Source organism: Chelon labrosus (genome assembly GCF_963514085.1).
Source record: "Chelon labrosus genome assembly, chromosome: 10".
Taxonomy (NCBI): Eukaryota; Metazoa; Chordata; class Actinopteri; order Mugiliformes; family Mugilidae; genus Chelon; species Chelon labrosus.
The window spans coordinates 6,645,935-6,665,413 of NC_140360.1; the positions used below are offsets into that span (position 1 = coordinate 6,645,935).

At 44.5% G+C, this 19,479-nt stretch overlaps 2 protein-coding genes across 2 annotated transcripts; one reads left to right on the forward strand and one right to left on the reverse strand.

Moving 5' to 3' along the window:
* Positions 1 to 7,664: 7,664 nt before the first annotated feature.
* ccnq (cyclin Q) lies at positions 7,665 to 13,645 on the reverse strand. The gene is made up of 6 exons (XM_084553538.1): positions 13,549 to 13,645; positions 13,266 to 13,449; positions 12,648 to 12,831; positions 12,061 to 12,193; positions 11,533 to 11,751; positions 7,665 to 8,745 (listed from the first exon to the last, which is right to left on the reverse strand). The coding sequence occupies exons 2-6, from the start codon at positions 13,414 to 13,416 to the stop codon at positions 8,656 to 8,658; spliced, it is 777 nt and encodes a 258-aa protein (XP_084409664.1). The 5' UTR covers positions 13,417 to 13,449; positions 13,549 to 13,645; the 3' UTR covers positions 7,665 to 8,655.
* A 1,034-nt stretch (positions 13,646 to 14,679) lies between these two features.
* cfap126 (cilia and flagella associated protein 126) lies at positions 14,680 to 19,346 on the forward strand (the record flags this gene model as incomplete). The annotated part of the gene is given in 6 exon segments (XM_084552755.1): positions 14,680 to 14,706; positions 14,803 to 14,865; positions 14,964 to 15,038; positions 15,129 to 15,326; positions 18,166 to 18,315; positions 18,317 to 19,346. Coding segments are annotated over 6 exon segments (660 nt in total). The 3' UTR covers positions 18,464 to 19,346.
* Between the last annotated feature and the right edge of the window lie 133 nt (positions 19,347 to 19,479).

Below are 19,479 nucleotides of genomic sequence, written 5' to 3' on the forward strand. Positions count from 1 at the left end.
TGCAAAAACGGCGTCTCCTCTATATTTCCCAATATTCAAATTATGTCACCCTTCCTCCTCCTCCTCCTCCTCCATCACTTTTTCCAACTCATAACTTGGAAGACATCTCACAAGACTCAAGACGTCAACACAATGGATTACTTTAAGTTTGGAAAGCTTATTAAACTGAGTTCGATATCAGAAACTTGTCATGACGATTGGAGTTAAAGAGAAGAAAAACGTTCACATAACTTAATGGGGCTGTAACGTTTCACAGTGTTGCTGCATGACCCAGTTTCTGTTAGGAATCAGTTGGCGGACAGATATCCTGATATTTCCTTTTAGAATTCGCTGGTGTAATTCAGAATACATTGGTATGTCAGTGGGTGGCAAGATTTCCTGTGCCCGGACAGATTCAGCAGCAGCAGCAAAACAGGCCTAGACAAGGACATTACCAGCACCATGTTTCACAAAAATGCAGAAATATAAAAAAAAAATGGATGCAAAAAACTTTATGGGGAGTCAAACAGAGATCTGAAGATAGTTGGCGGACATGTGAACTCTATGAAGTGAAGTTGGAAGCCCATGAGCTACAATGAGTCTGGGGGATAGACCCAGTTTAGGAGCGGTGGACCCTTCTTCTTCTTCTTCTTCTCTCTGCTACCAAACAAAGCGAAGGCCAGAGGCTCTGTCCGCTATAGTGCTGAAGAACAAAGAGTGTACATTCACTTCATACAACCTCTTTCCTATACACCGCCCCCCACCACCCCCACCCCTCCCTCTATACCCAACTGGCTACTGTCAAAGCTTGTTATGCAGCACACCAGCGTGAGGAGAAAGAGGAGAAATGTATTTATAGATGAATCAGATGAACTTATTAATAGATATCCTCCACACTGCTAGGAGATGGACCACAGACTCGTCCGTCCACGCAAGGCACACACATATACACACATTCACACGCACCACACACACACAAACGCACACATCTCGATGAAAGGCTTTGTTGCTGATTTTATCTTTCCCTCGTCTTATCTCTAACTGTTCGGCACCATCCCATCTCCCAGAGGCAGAGACAACAACAACAACTAAAAAAAAAAGAAGGATATATTAGACGTACTTTCTTTGTGGATGTGCACTGATCTCTTTTATTATTTCCACAAATATGCACTAAAACTGTCTTCCTTCGACTTTTAAACGCATCATCTGGAAAATAAAGTGGAATCAAGGAAAATTTAAAAAGGAACAGTGAGCGTGCTCTGACACACTTCTGCATCAAAGTCATTTGCTAGAGCAGCAAAATAATGTGCACTGCAAAACGTGCATGCATCCATGCACGAGCCACAAATGCTTTACATACCGTAGTGGATGAAAATATATACAGTAGCATGTCACATATATAATGCATAAGCAAAGACCACACAAAGATGGTTGTTGCATGACCACAACATTATGACCACTGACAGGAGAAGTAAATAACATTGACCATCTTGTGACAATTCAGTTTTGCTGGGAAACTTTAGGACCTGGCATTCATTCATGTGGATGTTACTTAGACATGTAGCACCCACCTAGACCAGACCAGGCACCCCCACCCCATAGCAATGACACTCCTTGCAGCAGGATGCAGCCTGACACAGACACACACACAAAAACACTTAAGGAACAACTAAAAAAATATATGAAGAACAGCACAAGGTGTTGACCTGGCCTCCAAATTCACTAGATCCCAAACTGATCAAGTATCTGCGGGATGATCCATAGAGGCCCCTCCCCTCAAAGGCCCCCCAACTAACAACACTCTGTTGCCAGACACCACAGGACACCCTCAGAAGGCCCATGTCCATTTTCTGATGAGTCACAACTGTTTTGGAGGCACAAGGGAGACCTACACAATATTAGGATGGTGGTCATAATGTTATGCCTGATCGGTGTATGTAGCCAGTTATGGAAATGCAAAGCTGTTTGTCACTACGGTATAGTGTTGGTCTTACAGTTTAAAATTCTCGAAGAGTTGACCATGGTGTATAGAAGACTCTCTTTAGAAACCGATCACAGCGAAGCATCTTTTTTACCAACACCCAGCGGAACCTCTCCATGCTGTTGTACCAGACTCAGCCACGCGCCTTCACTTCTTTGCAGCAGCTTTAACGTTGAACGGTAACTTGAGGGCTGCTATTCGTCTGAGCTTGCCGCAGCGACGTGCGTACCCTAGAGTGAGTCAGTGCATCGCTGCCGAGGGATTTCAGCTGCAAAATAATCCCTCTTTAAATGTGATCAAGTCCTTTGAGAGACCTGGGGACAGAACTCAGCACACGGGTCAGTTAAGGCATCCATAGTTCAACTCCGCGTTGACCTGACCCTTATCGCATGCTGTAAACTCCTCGTTCCTTTTCACAGACAAGGAAAAAGGCAAAAAAAGGAAAAAACTGAAGCATAAACCAATCAGGCATAACATTATGACCACCTTCCTAATATTGTGTAGGTCTCCCTTGTGCCTCCAAAACAGTTGTGACTCATCAGAGAATGGACATGGGTCTTCTGAGGGTGTCTTGTGGTGTCTGGTAACAGGATGTTGTTAATGGGGGCCTTTGAGGGGAGGGACCTCTGTGGATCATCCCACAGATACTTGATCAGTTTGGGATCTAGTGAATTTGGAGGCCAGGTCAACACCTTGTGCTGTTCTTCATGTTTTTTTGAGTTGTTCCTAAAGCGATTTTGGGTACCTGTGTCCTGCATCCTGCTGGGGATGGCTGCTGCCATCAAGGAGCGTCATTGCTATGGGGTGGGGGTGTCTGGTCTGGTCTAGGTGGGTGCTACATGTCTAAGTAACATCCACATGAATGAATGCCAGGTCCAAACGTCTCCCAGCAGAACACTGTATTATCACAAGATGGTCATGATGTTGCGGCTGATCGGTGTATAAGCCTGTGTAAACGTAGCATGATCTCTTTCAGGAAAAGAGTTTGGCAACAATTAAATTAAAGCGGTAGCAGGCTACTGTCAATCAAATCTAATTTAATTAAGCAAATAGGTAGGAGCCTCCTATTGGATAATTACTGCATGGGTGATTATCTTTCTGCTGGCAACAAGTTATTTAACCCCAACTGATGCAATGAGTAGCTTCTCATTTCTTCAACAACCATGTCTAAAGACACATCCTGTGGTCGTGGTAAAGATGTTGGTCTGTTTGAGAAGGGTCAAATCATTGGCATGCATCAAGCAGAGAAAACATCTAAGGAGATTGAAGAAACTACTAAAACTGGGTTAAGAACTGTCCAACGCATTATTAGAAACTGGAAGGATAGTGGAGAACCATGGCATCAGGGTAAGAAGAGAGGCAGATGAAGTGATGCACCCATCATGCCTAGTGTCTACTGTACTAGTGCCCTTGAGCAAGGCACCTAACCCCTCACTGCTCCCCGAGCGCCGCTGTAGCATGGCAGCTCACTGCTCCGGGTTAGTGTGTGCTTCACCTCACTGTGTGCTTTGTGTTCACTAATTCACGGATGGGATAAATGCAGAGACCAAATTCCTTGTATACACAAGTATACTTGGCCGATAGACACTTAATCTTAATCTTAATCTGTGGGGGCAGTGCTATGATCTGGGGTTGCTGCAGTTGCTCAGGTCTAGGTTCAGCAACATTATGTTGCCCAAAGAATGAGGTCAGCTGACTACCTGAATATACTGAATGACCAGGTTATTCCATCAATTGATTTTTTCCTTCCCTGATGTTCACGGACATATTCCAAGATGACAATGCCAGGATTCATGGGGCTCAGATTGTGAAAGAGTGGTTCAGGGAGCATGACACATCATTTTCACACATGGATTGGCCACCACAGAGTCCAGACCTGAACCCCATTGAGAATCTTTGGATGTGCTGGAGAAGGCTTTGTGCAGTGGTCAGACTCTCCCATCATCAATACAAGATCTTGGTGAAAAGTTAATGCAACACTGGATGGAAATAAATCTGGTGACATTGGAGAAGCTTATCTAAACAATGCCACAGAGAATGTGTGCTGTAGTCAAAGCTATAGGCGGTAACGAAATATTAGAGTGTGTGAACCTATTTATTTATTTTTTGGTGGCGACTTTTCTTGTGGTCAAGCTTTTTACATCTTACACATATATTTCTATTAAGTTTTTTATGTGCAGCTGAGCTACTGTGACCAAGCACTTTCCCCTGCGGATCGATAAAGTCTATCTAAGCCTAAGTCTAATAAATATTGAATATATTGCAATAGATTTTAAAATATTCATGCGGGTTTTATCAGTCGATCTTTGTATCATCCTCTCTAAGGCCGGGGGCGATCTTGAAAGGCCTTGGCCGACTTTTGACCCGTGGTTTGCTCGTGTTTTAATGTCCGTCTCTTTTTTTTTTTTCTTCGCCATCTCATTGTTCACGCGGCCGACGAACCGTGCAGACCGCTCCGTCTTTACGCTCCACCCCTCGGCGCTAAGAGCACGCGTCTATGCATTAGGCGTTTAGAGTGTTTTAGGAGTGCTTGGCTGAGGTCTGTGGAGCTTTTATCAGGTCAAGGGCAATCACCTCCCAGACTCCAGGCCTGACACTAGCATCCCGAACTGTCATCTATTTACATAAACACACGTGAACACTCCCTGCTCTCTCTCTCTCACACACACACACACACACACAGATGGTGATATGTGTGTGTGACCTTCTGACTTCCCCTCAAGCCCGGAGTAAAGGCTGAAGTGATGTGTAAGCATATCAGAAGCACACAGAGGAGAGAAGAGGCTATCGCAGCGGGGTGAAGAGTGTTGAAGTGTGATCCGAAGATGAGCTCCCATCCTTCTCTGGCTATTCTCCCCCGTTCCTCACCTCCCGTTCCTCCTCCACACACACACACACACACACACACACACCATCGCTGCGCCCCCTTCCGCACCTCTCTCATTCACCCACGCCGCTCTCCTTTTCCCTGCTCCTCTCACTCCTTCCCGTCTGATGGTTAATTCATGGAGCCTGGCTGAACACGCACCCTCTCCATTATTAATATAACATTAGGGAGACAGAGGGAGGCAGGGAGAAGGGAGGCGCAGGGGAGAATGAGAGGGAGACACAGGGAAGACTGGGGTGGACATGAGTGGAAGGTGGTCAAAGAAGAAGTGGGGAGAGGATGGGACGATGACAGGAAGGCACACGAGGGAGGGAGGGAGGGAGGGGGGAGTTGGGACAAGAGTGACAGATGTGAAGGGGAGAGAGAGAGGGAGAGGGAGAATGTGTCAGGACGAGGGACGATGTTTGACACGTGCAATGCTATTTGGACGCACGCAAGCGCCCCGCGAAGGGAGGGGAAGAATACATATGAGGACGGGAGAAAGATGCAAACAGGACGAGACGAGAACGAGAGACTCAGATGTGTCAGAGCCGATCACGTGACTGTGACTCTCGTCCTGGGCCGCCACCGCCGCCGCCGCCGCCGCCGTGCAAACACACACTGACAGAGGCAGACCTGATTTTAAAAGATAAACAGGAAAAAAGTAAGTAAGTAAGCCAAGCACACGTCTACTAAACATATCTGGAAGCTTTGTAGAGAGCACAGAACTAGTACTTTTGTGCAGTTTAAGGAGTATTCTTGGAGGAGTACTGTATTTAACAGGAGGTCCAGAAAAAGATCTTAACATTTGTTGAAATCTTGCAGAAATCAAACATCTTCTAATATGTCACAGAATTAAATTTAACACCTGCTTCAGATCAAACTATAAAAGGAAACCGGTGCAAATATGATCACAAGGCCTATTTACCAAGGGAATATTTAAGAACTTTCAAACATTTGAGGACAAGTGGAGATCTGTAGTAGACGTGATTTATTTATTTATTTATTCTTTTTTTTCCAATGTAGTAGTGACCACAAAATAAAATGATGATATAAATAACCCTTAAATGAAGCTGTAATTATTCCTACTTACTGCAAATGGTTAATTATATATACACTGCCTGGCCAAAACAAGAAGTCACCACCTGGATTTAACTAAGCAAATAGGTGTGAGTCTTAACCCCAACTGATGCAATGAGTAGCTTCTCATTTCTTCAACAACCATGTCTAAAGACACATCCTGTGGTCGGGGAAAAGATGTTAGTCTGTTTGAGAGGGATCAAATCATTGGCATGCATCAAGCAGAGAAAACATCTAAGGAGATTGAAGAAACTACTAAAACTGGGTTAAGAACTGTCCAACGCATTATTAAAAACTGGAAGGATAGTGGAGAACCATCGTCTTCCAGGAAGGAATGTGGTCAGAAAAAAATTATGATTGATCGTGATCGGCGATCACTTAAACATTTGGTGAAATCAAATCTAAGAAAAACAACAGTAGAACTCAGGGCTATGTTTAATAGTGAAAGTAAGAACATTTCCACACGTACAATGTGAAGAGAACTCAAGGGATTGGGACTGAACATCTGTGTAGCCTTAATAAAACCACTAACCAGTGAGGATAACTGGGAAAAAAAAGGCTTCAATTTGCTAGGGAGCATAAAGATTGGACTCTGGAGCAATGGAAGAAGGTCATGTGGTCTGATGAGTCCAGATTTACCCTGTTCCAGAGTAATGGGGGTATCAGGGTAGGAAGAGAGGCAGATGAAGTGATGCACCCATCATGCCTGGTGTCTACTGTACAAGCCTGTGGGGGCAGTGCTATGATCTGGGGTTGCTGCAGTTGCTCAGGTCTAGGTTCAGCAACATTATGTTGTCCAAAGAATGAGGTCAGCTGACTACCTGAATATACTGAATGACCAGGTTATTCCATCAATAGATTTTTTTCTTCCCTGATGTTCACGGGCATATTCCAAGATGACAATGTCAGGATTCATGGGGCTCAGATTGTGAAAGAGTGGTTCAGGGAGCATGAGACATCATTTTCACACATGGATTGGCCACCACAGAGTCCAGACCTTAACCCCATTGAGAATCTTTGGGATGTGCTGGAGAAAGCTTTGCTCAGTGGTCAGACTCTCCCATCATCAATACAAGATCTTGGTGAAAGATTAATGCAACACTGGATGGAAATAAATCTGGTGACATTGCAGAAGCTTATCAAAACAATGACAATGCATTGAGAGAATGCATTTTTGGTGGCGACTTTTTTTTTTTGGCCAGGCAGTGTACATAAACAATTCATACAGTACATGACACGTCTGTACGTAGAATAATATCATGAGGTTTTTTTTTCAGTCCGTCATTAAATTACCATAATGATGCTAATATTGGATTTAGCGTCATTACGGTAATTTAATGATTTAGCGAACAATTAGCAGCAGCCTGCACACGAATACTAAACTTAATGCTTTTGAGACTTCTATGAACAAATGTATGCAAGATTAAATAAAGTATCAGAGAATTTAACCGTACTAGCAAACTCTTATAAAGTTAAACTAGTTCACGTCGTGTCCTCCAGGTGGACAGAGAGAGAGAGATGCTTTCAGGAGCAATAGGAAAAACACAACGCAAGCGCAACGTTGTTTAAGATGTGCAAAAATATTTCCCAGTCGTTTTGAGTAAATTATCCCCTGGTGGGCTATTAACATTGTATGGGAAACACTGTGTCAATATTCAAGTACTTACTGTTGCTCCACTAAAACACTTGATGACTAGTGGACCACAAAATAAAAATGCTCACATAAATAACCCTTAAATGAAGCCGTGATAATTCCTACTTAAATTAAATTACACGTGGACATGGATAACCAACAAATTAAAGGCTTTGCAGATTTAAAAAAAAACACAATTATTTTATTTATAAGTCACAAACTGTACAATACAATGAAGCACCATAAAGAAAGAAGAAGAAGAAGAAGAAGCACATCATTCAGGACCACATGACTGAAAACTTTATAAAGTCACCAGTCGGGATACAGTTTGAACTCGGGTAAAGAATTCAACACCTCCATTCCCGGAGCAGAAAGTTTAATGTCTGTGGTCTGGGAAAACTTCACTGGTGAGTTTCTACTGAAGTCACATCATCTGGCTCGAAAGAATACCTAAGACACATCTTTAAATATCTCTTAAACGATTTTGTAATGAAACTGTTGAATTGAAATATATGTATTTGGCTAAAAAAATATTTTCCATGTCACTTGGACGCAGTATAAATCAAAGTTGTGTGATTTCAGCAAAATAACTAAAATATGAAGAAGATTACGACCCCATACATTTTTTTGCCTGCTTGATTATTATTAAATTAGAAAGAGTTATGCGTCTGCATCTAATCTAATTGTTCATCAGCGGTGAAAAAGTCCATGCAGCTTTACCGATCTCTCAAAATCCACGTACGTATTTGTAGTTATAAACACGTCACGGAGTATGAGGATGTTTTCCGGGATGTTTTCGTAGAGGGCTGGTGCTGAGGATGTATCCCAGAGCACATCCATATTCTGCAGAGCTGAGAGATCAGAGAAATGCGGGAAATGTCTCCCCACGGTGGCAGGAGTCGGTAGTGCAGGTGTTTTGTTTATTATTATGTTTTTTCTTCTCTTGTCACAGCTCAGGGACTAACTGGGGCAGCGACGAGAGCTCTTCTGCTTCACATACAGACACAACAAAACACACCTGAACCCAGACACTTCTCTGCTCGGGACGACGACGTCGACGACACGTGTTCGCGCTCACGTCAGCTTTTTTTGTGGCGGCTCTCGCAGGCGCGTCCTTCAGATACACTTGGCCTCCATGTCGTAGAGCTGGAGGAGGTCTAAGATCACAGCGTCGATGTCCGCTTTGGTTACGTCCTCGCACAGCACCTACGGGGGGGGGCACACACACACACACACACACACACAACACAGACGACACCTGGTCTCAATAAAGCAGCGGACATCAAAGGATCCACAAAAAAACGTTTCAGACAACCTAGATTTTTACGGCCTCGAGGACCGAAGCAGATAACCATAACAAATCCTGACTTCTCAGCATTTGCATTTGGATACGGGGGAGGGGGGACTTCGAAGATCAAAGATGCAAAAGAGGAGACCTCATTTGTGAAACTATAAAAACCTCAGATTAATAACTTTGAAGCCCGGCTGCAGACTGGTGGTCAGGAGGGTTATGCTCGGTGGCTAAAGTGCAAAAGTGTCAGAGGCAAACCTTGACTAGACGGCGCATTCAGTATCCTGTGATCTTCTTTATAGCACAATACTCATGTACGCCGTTATTTTTTACCCGTGCAAACTCCTCCAAACAGGACGCCATCCACGGCCTCAAACATGAAAGCAGACCGCCACGGGAAGATGAATATGCAGGGGATTAGGCCTCCCTAATGGAGGGCTCTAATGCTGTTAGCAAAATGTCTGTTCCAGCTTTGTGCCTATATTCGCATAACAGCGTTATGTGCGGCTGCTCATTTCCCTGAATCTGTACATCAGATGTCAGGGAGTGCAACGCCAAGCCACAGCAGCCGCATTATCGATCACCAGCCGTTTTTCTAAAAGGACTGCTTCTTCGATATGAAGCGTCTCCAGTGAATGATCTCCAGCGGATCATCGAGAGTTCGTCTCAGGAAAGACTTTGCGGGTTAAATTTTTACTCGGGTGGACGCAGAAAACTGTGCAAGAAGTAAAAATCTACCAGCGTGAAGAGATCTCAGCAGGTGGCAAATGAGAAAATAGTAATTGTTTGGAAAATGAATCCTCGAGGCTTCTGCATTCAGCGCATTTACAGACACTTAAGTAACCAGGTTAATCACGCGTGCAACAGGGGAACGTTATAATAACCTGGTTGCTTTAATCCAAGACCTCTACCTCTACGGGACACGTTGCATGAGGCTGTATTGTAGTCAGACTTCTGATTTATGGTTTCTAATATAAAAAAGGCATATTACAAGTGCACTTGACAAAGAAATCTCCAGGTAAAATCTACCTTCATTTACATAACGGTTAAAATAAAACCACAGAACTAGAGAAAGAAGAGATTCACCTAGTTAAAAGGGCGCTTTGCCGATTTTCAACCACGTCTATATTTGTCTGAATTAATCATTTAGTGACCAACAACTACATCTTTTTATTATTTTTTCTAATGTTCTCTCAGCTTCTTCTTCTGGAAACCAGTGACCTCACCGCTTCTAGGAAGTACTCCAAGATACAGAATACCGCCAAAAGTATTTGCTAATCTGCCTTTACACGTTTATGAACTTGAGTGACATCACCTTGTTAATTAATAGGGTTTAATATGACGTCAGCCCACCCTTTGCAGCTATAACGGCTTCAACTCTTCTGGGAAGGCTTTCCACAAGGTTTAGGAGTGTGTTTATGGGAATCTTTGACCGTTCTTCCAGAAGAACATTTGTGAGGTCAGACACTGATGTTGGACTAGAAGGCCTGGCTCACAGTCTTCGCTCTAATTCATCCCAAAGGTGTTCTATTAGGTTGAGGCCAGGACTCTGTGCAGGCCAGTCAAGTTCTTCCACACCAAACTCGTGCTCAGTCATGTTGGAACAGGAAGGGACCATCCCCAAACTGTTCCCACAAAGTTGGGAGCACGGAATCATCCAAAATCTCTTGGTATCCTGAAGCATTCAGAGTTCCTTTCACTGGAACTTAGGGGCCAAGCCCAGCTCCTGAAAAACAACCCCACACCACCAAACTTCACACTTGGTACAATGCAGTCTACCGTTCTCCTGGCAACCACCAAACCCAGATTGGTCCATCAGATTGCCAGATCACTCCAGAGAACACGTCTCCACTGCTCTAGAGTCCAGCGGCGGCGTGCTTTACACCACTGCATCCAACGCTTTGCATTGAACTTGGTGATGTATGGCTTGGATGCAGCTGCTCGGCCATGGAAACCCATTCCATGAAGCTCTCTGCACACTGTTCTTGAGCTAATCTGAAGGCCACATGAAGTTTGGAGGTCTGTAGAGATTGACTCTGCAGAAGTTGGCGACCTCTGAGCACTATGCTCCTCAGCATCCACTGACATTTTACGTGGTCTACCACTCACTTCCACTTTGCTATAATACCACAGACAGTTGACTGTGGAATATTTGGTGGCGAGGAAATTTCACGACTGGACTTGATGCACAGGTGGCATCCTATCACAGTACCACGCTGGAATTCACTGAGCTCCTGAGAGCGACCACAAATGTTTGTAGTTGCAATCTGTATGCCTAGGTGCTAGCTTTTATACACCTGTGGCCACGGAAGTGATTGGAACCCCCGAATTCAGTTATTTGGATGGGTGAGTGAATACTTGTGGCAATATAGTGTAGGTGGTACATGTCAAAGTAACATCCACATGAATGGCAGGACCCAAGACAGTTTGAGCTTATCTGTCAGTTTCAGAAATGCTCTAAGCCAGTCGTCTAGCTGTCACAGTTTGGTCCTTGCCAAAGTTGCTGAAATCCTTCCACTTGGAATATGTGTTCTGCTTCTAAAATGTTCACTTGCTGCCTAATATTTCCCACCAGGGGTCATAATGTTATAGCTGATGGTTGAACAATAAAAGACTGATCACAGCATTTAAAGAATCACTGATATCGGATCATTCCAGTGAACACAGATTAGAAGTTTGTCTGATGCAAATCAAATACGCACCTGCCACCACTCCCTCTCGCCGACAGGCAGCTCCACCCCGTAGCTGTTCAGAGCCAGGTAAAGGGTGGCTATGGCGATGTGCTGGGGTGTGTGGCGGATGCACATGACTCCGTGGTAACAGTCTCTCAGCAACGCCCAGGAAGTCTCAGCCACAGGGGTTCGAGACCAGGCGTGGCGGTTCACGAGCGACTTCACAGACGGCAGGTAGTGGAGCAAATACTGCAGAGGGAAGGTAGCGGATGAGTATCAGACAGTCACAGGCACGTAAAAATCATTTGGACAGACTTTCACTTGCAGTAGACTTTTTTAAACCTAAGGGACGTAAACGTTCACTGAACGCAAGGGTGAAGCAACTAAATTAAGACATGATGAAAAGCTTAATTTGATCGGATCAGCTGATAAAAAAGATACGAAAATAATTCTTTGACCCAGATTGCACAGCAACGGTAGAAGAGGCAGACAAGGAGGCTCAACGCTAAATAAGGGGGACAGGGATACACTCAAATGCATGCACACACACACACACACCTTGTGAGGGTGTTCAAAGGAGATGTGGAAGTTGAGCTGTCGGAGGATGAGGAGCTCACACTGCACCACGCTGTCCCTAAGGTCCCAGAACTCCTTGTCACATTCTAGAGGAGCGCTGCCACTGTTGAAATACCTGCGAGGGAGGAACGGAGGGAGGGAGGGAAGATAGAGATGGAGAGCATTCAAGGTTACCAGTCCAAACTATAATAAGCACAAAAAAAAAGAAAAAGAACAAAGTAAAGTAGGCCAACAAATTATGAACTAATCAACGAATCACCTGATGAACAAAACGGACTGTGAGAATTATCCGGCACAAGATATCTTAATTAATCCACATGAAAGATTAGATCCAAAGATCAATACGACAACGTAAGAAAGAGAAAGACAAAAATATGTAAACACAGAAGAGCCTGGAAACAGAAAACATTTTACAGCCTTGTCACTGAATCGCGAATTCAGGAAAACATTTAGCAGATAACTCAGTTTTATTTCTCACGTAACATCCAACATCTATAAACGGACTTATTGCGTTTGTTTTAGAGGAGGCTGAATATGAAGCAGCAGTGTGTCGTCCACTGTTCTCTCACCTGTGGCTCACGTTGATGATGTCACGGGTCCTGATGTGCTGCTCCTCCACTTTGCCGGCCAGGTACACGCAGCTCATGGCCACCAGGTAGGGTTCGTACGAGTGGATGCTGGCCCGCTCAAAGAAACGGTGGTACAGCACGCACGCTGTGGCCACGGGCACCGAGCGCATGCCCAGCTTCACCCCTGAGCAACGAGCAGGGAACAGCAGCCATTGTTTGGAATTAGTTAATAAAAACCAGGGCAAGAGTGTAAAGTGGCCTGCTAGACCCAGACTACAGTGATAGGGGGTGCCTGGTCTGGTCTAGGTGGGTGATACATGTCTAAGTAACATCCACACCAATGAATGCCAGGTCCTAAAGTTTCCCAGGAGAACATTAATGGTCACAAGTTGGTCAATGTTATTCACTTCTAATGACAGTGGTCATAATGTAGTGGCTGACAGGTGTAGGAGACCATTTGAAGACTAAATGTGAGTATGTGTAATAAGTCAAAATGACTCACACACTGCAGGATGACCAGCATCGTGTGTTTATTTCTATTTCTAAGCATATATGACTATTTTTTATTATTTTAAGCATAAAGCTGTTGACACACACTCAGAGTCACCAGTATGTTACCTGTCTCCATAATGAAGCGACAGACGCGGAAGTGTGTTTTCGTGCTCCGGCCGGGGCATCCCTCTGAATCCCCGCTGGAGTCCCTCCTGCCGGCCGGCGGCAGCGCTCCATCCTGGGCTGCAGGTAAAGGCCGCGGGGACGAGAGCTCCATGTCCACTGGAGCGGAAGGAGCAGCTAACGTTGCCTAGTACGATATAAAAGTAAAATACTGTGTTTACGAGACTAGACAAGAAAACGACCATGGTGCCAGAGTTTAACCGTAACCGGGTGTAAAGTCACTCACCTGTGCTGTAAAGTTTATCTATGCCGGTGTAGATATACGCTCAAAGTTTCTAGGATGCTAGCATTGGTTGCTAACCAACGCTCCATGTCTACCAGGCATGGCGGAAGAACTGTTTACTTCCGGTCAGTGGTTTTCGGTTCCTAAAGAAAGTTGTCTTTTGTGCAAAAACACATTTTTTATTTATTTATTTATTTATTTATGTGTGTGTGTGTGCTTACTTTGACTGTGTAAAGGTGGGTAAAAGCTCAGCAATTTACTTTACTTTACTTTATTAACACATTTCATATATAAATCAAAAATCAAAACACAAATTAATTGAGCAGTTAGCGTTCTTAACAAGTTTACGTATAAAATATTTAGACTGAGCAGAGTATTCATATACAACATATGAAATAAGAAAACAGTCCAAACAGACTAAAAAAAAAAAAAAAAATGCAACTGAGTACAGTAATAAAAGATACAACACAGGAAAATACGAAAAGTCATGTCGTAAATAAAGAAGATCAATAATAAATGAGAGTAAATAAATAAATAAAAAACTAAATTTAAGTAAATAAAGTCACCCAATTAAAAGGAACAATTTACGGCATTTTATTTATTTATTTATTTATTCATCTAGAAGAGAGGTACCAAATAGGTTTTAATTTACATAACATTGTCAAAACTTGAAAACATTGTTGCATATAAACCTTTTAAAACAAGGAGACAATATTTGAAATGCACAGATTGTCCACTGACTGTGTATATGTTACTAACCGGAAGTGAAATTACCGTAATGGCAAATATTGGATGTAAAGCGCAACGCCTCAGCTCTCGGAAAACCCATGGAATTTTCCTTATAGCGCAAACTGTCCCGTAATTACGGTAATCCAAAGTGCGGCGACAAACAAGCTGTTTTATTTCTCACCATATGAGATCATTTATAAATTATTAGGACATCATGATCAGTCCATCATGTGGTTTTAAGATACTAAGAAACAGGGAAATTTAGTCATCGATTGTGGTTTCTATTTTAGATCCATTACACGTTGCCCCAACCCCCCGAACACAAGTGTCCCAAGGAGTAGTCTGTTTGACTGTGTTGCTAGGCAACGAGTCAGAACTGTAGGTGCGCAGTAGGCAGATGCAGAAATGTCGTCCAGTTACTCGGCAAACCAGGTAATCTAAAAACAAATAAATACACTGCTCATTTAAATTAACATCTCTTCAACTTTACTCTACTTGTTGACATAAGTTTACTGTTTCCATCCTCAGTATGAAGGCGCCTTCAAATCGCAGAGGCTGCAGAACTGGTGTCAGGCCAAGCACTTGAAAGAGGTTGGGGACGTTATATCTGCTGGACTGTACTGATACTTTCAACCAGTTTACCGAAAATGTGATCCTTGACACCTCTGTCTCTCTCTCTCTCTCTGCAGAGACCCACTGCACAGGTGGGTCACACTGGCTTCATCGCTGATGATAGAGGACATCTGCTCCCAGGAGTGGTGAAGGTGAGACACTCTTTTATTAAAAGTGGCCTTTCTATCATCTATGACTTCCCTCTCTTGATCACCGTGTGTCTTGTGTGTGTTTTGCCGCAGAGGGGCAGCGCATGGCCCGACTTTAAAGGCACCTGGGACCTACGCGCTGGCGTCCCGGCCCACCGCGTCAACCCCACGGCTCGCTCCAGGGAGGGTCTCAACAGGCTCAGGTCCTGGGGATTTCACCCAGAGCACACTGACAACTCTCAGTCACACAGGGGCAGCAGAGGGAAGGATATGCCGCACGCGTCCGAGCAGGTTAGGCCCGTAACACACACACACAAACGTACACACCTCGACGTCCCGATAGCACTCCCCTGCTGCACTTTTTATGTTTATGCAAGGTTTTCCAGCTGTTGATGCCGTGTTCTTTGTGCTTAAAGGTGCGACTGAGTCATCAGAGTATAGCTGTGTAAAGCTCAGGCAAGTTTCCATCTCCACATAAAAGGCTGACAGCTTTGACCTTTGAGCAGAAACCTTGAAGCGATCACCACCACAAACACAGATCGTATTTACTCGCTTTACGTTTCTGGAGTCACGCTATGAGTTGTTTTTTTTGTAACCTGATTACTAATTGCATTGCTAATTACAGCAGAGGACAGGGGAGAGGCGCAGAGACGTAGGTGTCACGTTGCGGCAGATGAGGTGTTTTCCTGACAGTGATGTTTTGAGGTCATTGTCTGTGGAAAAAGAAATTCCAGCCCGCGGTGGCCCTAGGTGGTCGGCTTCTCAGAAGTAAAACCCGAGCTCAGACCTGTGGATGAAATCGAAAACCCAGACGAGGGATCTGACTCTAGGCTAGTGGATTTAGGGACTGAGCACTTCCTTATACGTTGGGTAGTAAAAGGTTTGTAGCTGCATTATTGGCATTCTGAGAAGGGCCATAAACATTGTTATTGGAATTAGATCCATGTCATTTAGCACAAATAAATGTGATTTGGTTTATTCTAATAGAATAGCATCAGATTTTTTTTTGCATATGTGATCACGCGGGATAGTTTTTCCTCTATAAATAAACGCCAGCATGCGCCGAACCCTCGCTGCTTTGCAAAAACAACAACTGTGTTTTCCTGGAATCTCCATCCACTCACAGCTCAAGCAGCTGTGCTAACGTGCGTCCCCGCGGAGCCACACACTGTAAACGAGCTAAGCCCTCTCACGCCGCCTCAGGAAGTAGTTGTTAACAATAAAAGCTCTCTCTCGATTCCTCAGCAATCACGCATCGGAGCAGTGTGTGAAGCCCCTCCAGCTTTCCGCTCGCCTTTCTGCATTGTGCCTCTGTGAAAACAAAAACGCTTTAAGTGTAATCGGCGGCAATGTGACGTCTTTGGAAGGCGTTTTGGCGTGAAGCCCGATGGTTAGGAGGTCTGGTTAGATCATAGCCAAGAGCCTGTGTTGTATAAAGTATAAATACCACACTGAAAAATACCTCATTACAACTAAAAGTCCTGCACATAAAATGTTCTATTAGTCAACGTACGGCTCTCTGTGTTGGGTTATACTGAATATATTAGAGAATGATATCTAAAAAGGGTTTAAGAAAGGCAAGTCTTATTGGATATACCGTGACCTGGATGAGTGAACGCCTTCGCAGACGTCTCAGAGCGATATTACTGACGCATGCCGTGCAGAGGGCCGTCCCCAGTTTGCCCAAACTACCTCCCACCGTCCAAAGACATGCCCGTTAGGTTCATTGGTGATTCTAAATTGTCTGTAGGTGCGAGTGTGAACGGTTGTCTTGTCTCTCTGTGGTAGCCCGGCGACCTGTCCGGGGTAGTACCCCGCCTCTCGGCCAACATCAGCTGGGATAGGCTCCAGCCCCCCCCCCCCCTCCGTATTACCCTCCAGAGGACAAGCGGTTACAGAAGATGAATAAATGAATGAATGAGTTCAGATCTTCTTTCGTCTACTGCTTTTATTTATGACTATGGTGGAGTAACCAGTAACAAAAGCTGCCAGAATGAAAAAGTACAGTATTTACTTCAGAATTCTAGCAAAGTGCAAGTGTAAGTGTAAATTAATGTAATCAAGTAAAACACTTAAATACGTACCTAAAATGTGTAAAAGGTACTCGGTTACATTCCAGCACCTGGTAAAGAAATGAAACCACAATCGGACTGTTCAAGTGTTAGTGTGAGAGCGGACAAAAACAGGAAACCATGTGGAGGTGAGACCTTACAGCAGAAGTTACGACTATTTAAGGAGCAAGGACACGGGTTTGTTTTTCTGACAAGTTTAAAGCTGAATTGATCTTTTAAGGACAGTCAGTCTTTCCTCTGGCGACTACTGGCTTATGAGTAGAGCTCATAGTGGGTGAACTGATTGATACAGGTATTGTTGCAAACAATAACTGGCATTGCAGTTGTTGCCTTTGTGCTGCAGCACAGTTCTGATAAGAACCCTGATCTGATATCATCTGAAAGGTCCTTCAGGAAAGAGAGTAAAAGCAAACACAAACCAGCCCATCAAACTATTTCGACCTTTACAGTGGCGTTAAACCCAGTTTTAACAAACGGAAACAACAATAGAAGACGTCGGGAGAAGTCAAATGTTTCCTGTCCCAATAATCTGGGGTGTTGTCTTTTTCAAATCAAGAGCAACATCATTAATGCCACCAACACGTCTTATTGTTTATGTCCTCTTCGCTGTTACAGCCCGCCTTTTTAACACGGCACACGTGAACGTTTGTGCCCGTCGATTCATTCAGTTAGACGCAAGTGTAGAGCTATTGTAGTTTGCAGACAAATAAAAGCTGTAAAAACAAACAGGCCAGTGTTATTTTACACAAAAGAATCACCACTCAGTGACGTCAGCGGTGATTACTGTAGTCTACAGTGTAACGGTGAACGCTGACACAAAGGAACAGCAATAATAGAAAAGCCTCACACAAAGGCACCTTTAACGTAATGCCAAGTCTGTTGACATTAACCGCAATAAGTTAGTGGTCATAACAGACCATGAAAGACTGTGGCAGCAAAACTGAGGAAGAGTTTGTGTCGGTGGCCACAAACTCAACTTTTTGGCAAGTTCACGTCTGTCCCCGTGTCTTGTCTGGATCAGTTTAGTGGCTCAAGCGCCCTTTTCTCACTCTTCTCAGGCGGACAATGCACCTGAAGCTCGACCGGCGTCCCAGACCCGGTCTGACGCCGAGGCCGCGAGAGCCGCCGGCCGCAACCAGGACTCGCAAGCAGCCGCGGCCGGACCTGTGGACGAGCAACCCGGTGGCAAACGAACTACCGAGGCCACGGGGGGAGGACGGAGCGCAGGGCCGGCGCTCGGCAGTCGAGGGGGAGCCGACTTTGACTCCCGCCGGACCTGACACCGATGAGAGAAGATCGGCGGGCGTCAGGTCAGCTGGCCGCGCACTGTCCTCCAGGCAGAGACACACCCAGTGAACATCATTTAATTAAAGCATCAAACAACCTCACAAATACCTATAAAAATACACTTCAACAACACCTGCTTTGGGAGATTGTACTAGAGCTGCATCCAGCATGTGATTCATGAACAATCTAAATATGGCTGTTAGGGACATGGACATAGAAAGACTTTCTCAAAATATATTTCTGTTTGCGTCACAGTGATTACCGACTGAAAGCTTTTTTTTTTTTTTTGCCCTTTGGCAGCCTGTCTCCTCTGTCTTCCGTCTCTGTGGTTGTCACTCCAGTCCAGAATGTCTTATTGTTCTGTCAGATGACCGGCGTAATGAGTTCCACAGTCGCTGAAACACTGCAAAAGAATAAAGGCACTGTTCTGTCCCGGGTGGACGCACGAGCTGATGGCTAGACGTGTGTTTGGGAAAGTTTCGCTACATGTTACTGACGAACCTGAAGATTCACACGTGGAAAAATAAACTTAAGTCAGTCGTTGTACAGATTCAGCCACGAGGATTTACACGAGTTTCTCCCTTCAAACCCACCTCAACATCTGAAGACGGCGAACACGAATAACCTTAAACTGCCAGACTGATATACACCGATCAGGCATAACATTATGACCACCTTCCTAATATTGTGTAGGTCTCCCTTGTGCCTCCAAAACAGTTGTGACTCACCAGAGAGTGGACATGGTCCTTCTGAGGGTGTCCTGTGGTGTCTGGCAACAGAATGTTGTCAGTCTTTGGGTCTTATGGGTTGAGGGGAGGGGCCTCTGTAGATCATCCCACAGATACTTATGGGATCGAGTGAATTTGGAGGCCAGGTCAACAGTTGTTCCTAAACAGATTTTGTGTGTGTGTGTGTGTTGTAATGGTAAATTTAATTTCTTTGTCTCAGCCACTAGAGATGACCAACCTCCCCCTTCCTAACGTGAGATACCGGGCCCTTTTGTCTTTGGGAGATTGTGATGTCTGGACTCGACTTTGCACCTAAATGCAAGATCCTGCAGGATACCCCAAGTGTAAAACACACCG

What these genes read in the sequence shown, in the direction of transcription:
- ccnq (XM_084553538.1), bottom strand. Translation starts at nt 13,416, where the DNA reads ATGGAGCTCTCGTCCCCGCGGCCTTTACCTGCAGCCCAGGATGGAGCG. An exon ending in CCTTTGAACACCCTCACAAG is followed by an intron (nt 11,752 to 12,060) that starts GTGTGTGTGTGT and finishes TTCCCTCTGCAG; the next exon opens with TATTTGCTCCACTACCTGCC. An exon ending in GCGAGAGGGAGTGGTGGCAG is followed by an intron (nt 8,746 to 11,532) that starts GTGCGTATTTGA and finishes CCCCCCCCGTAG; the next exon opens with GTGCTGTGCGAGGACGTAAC.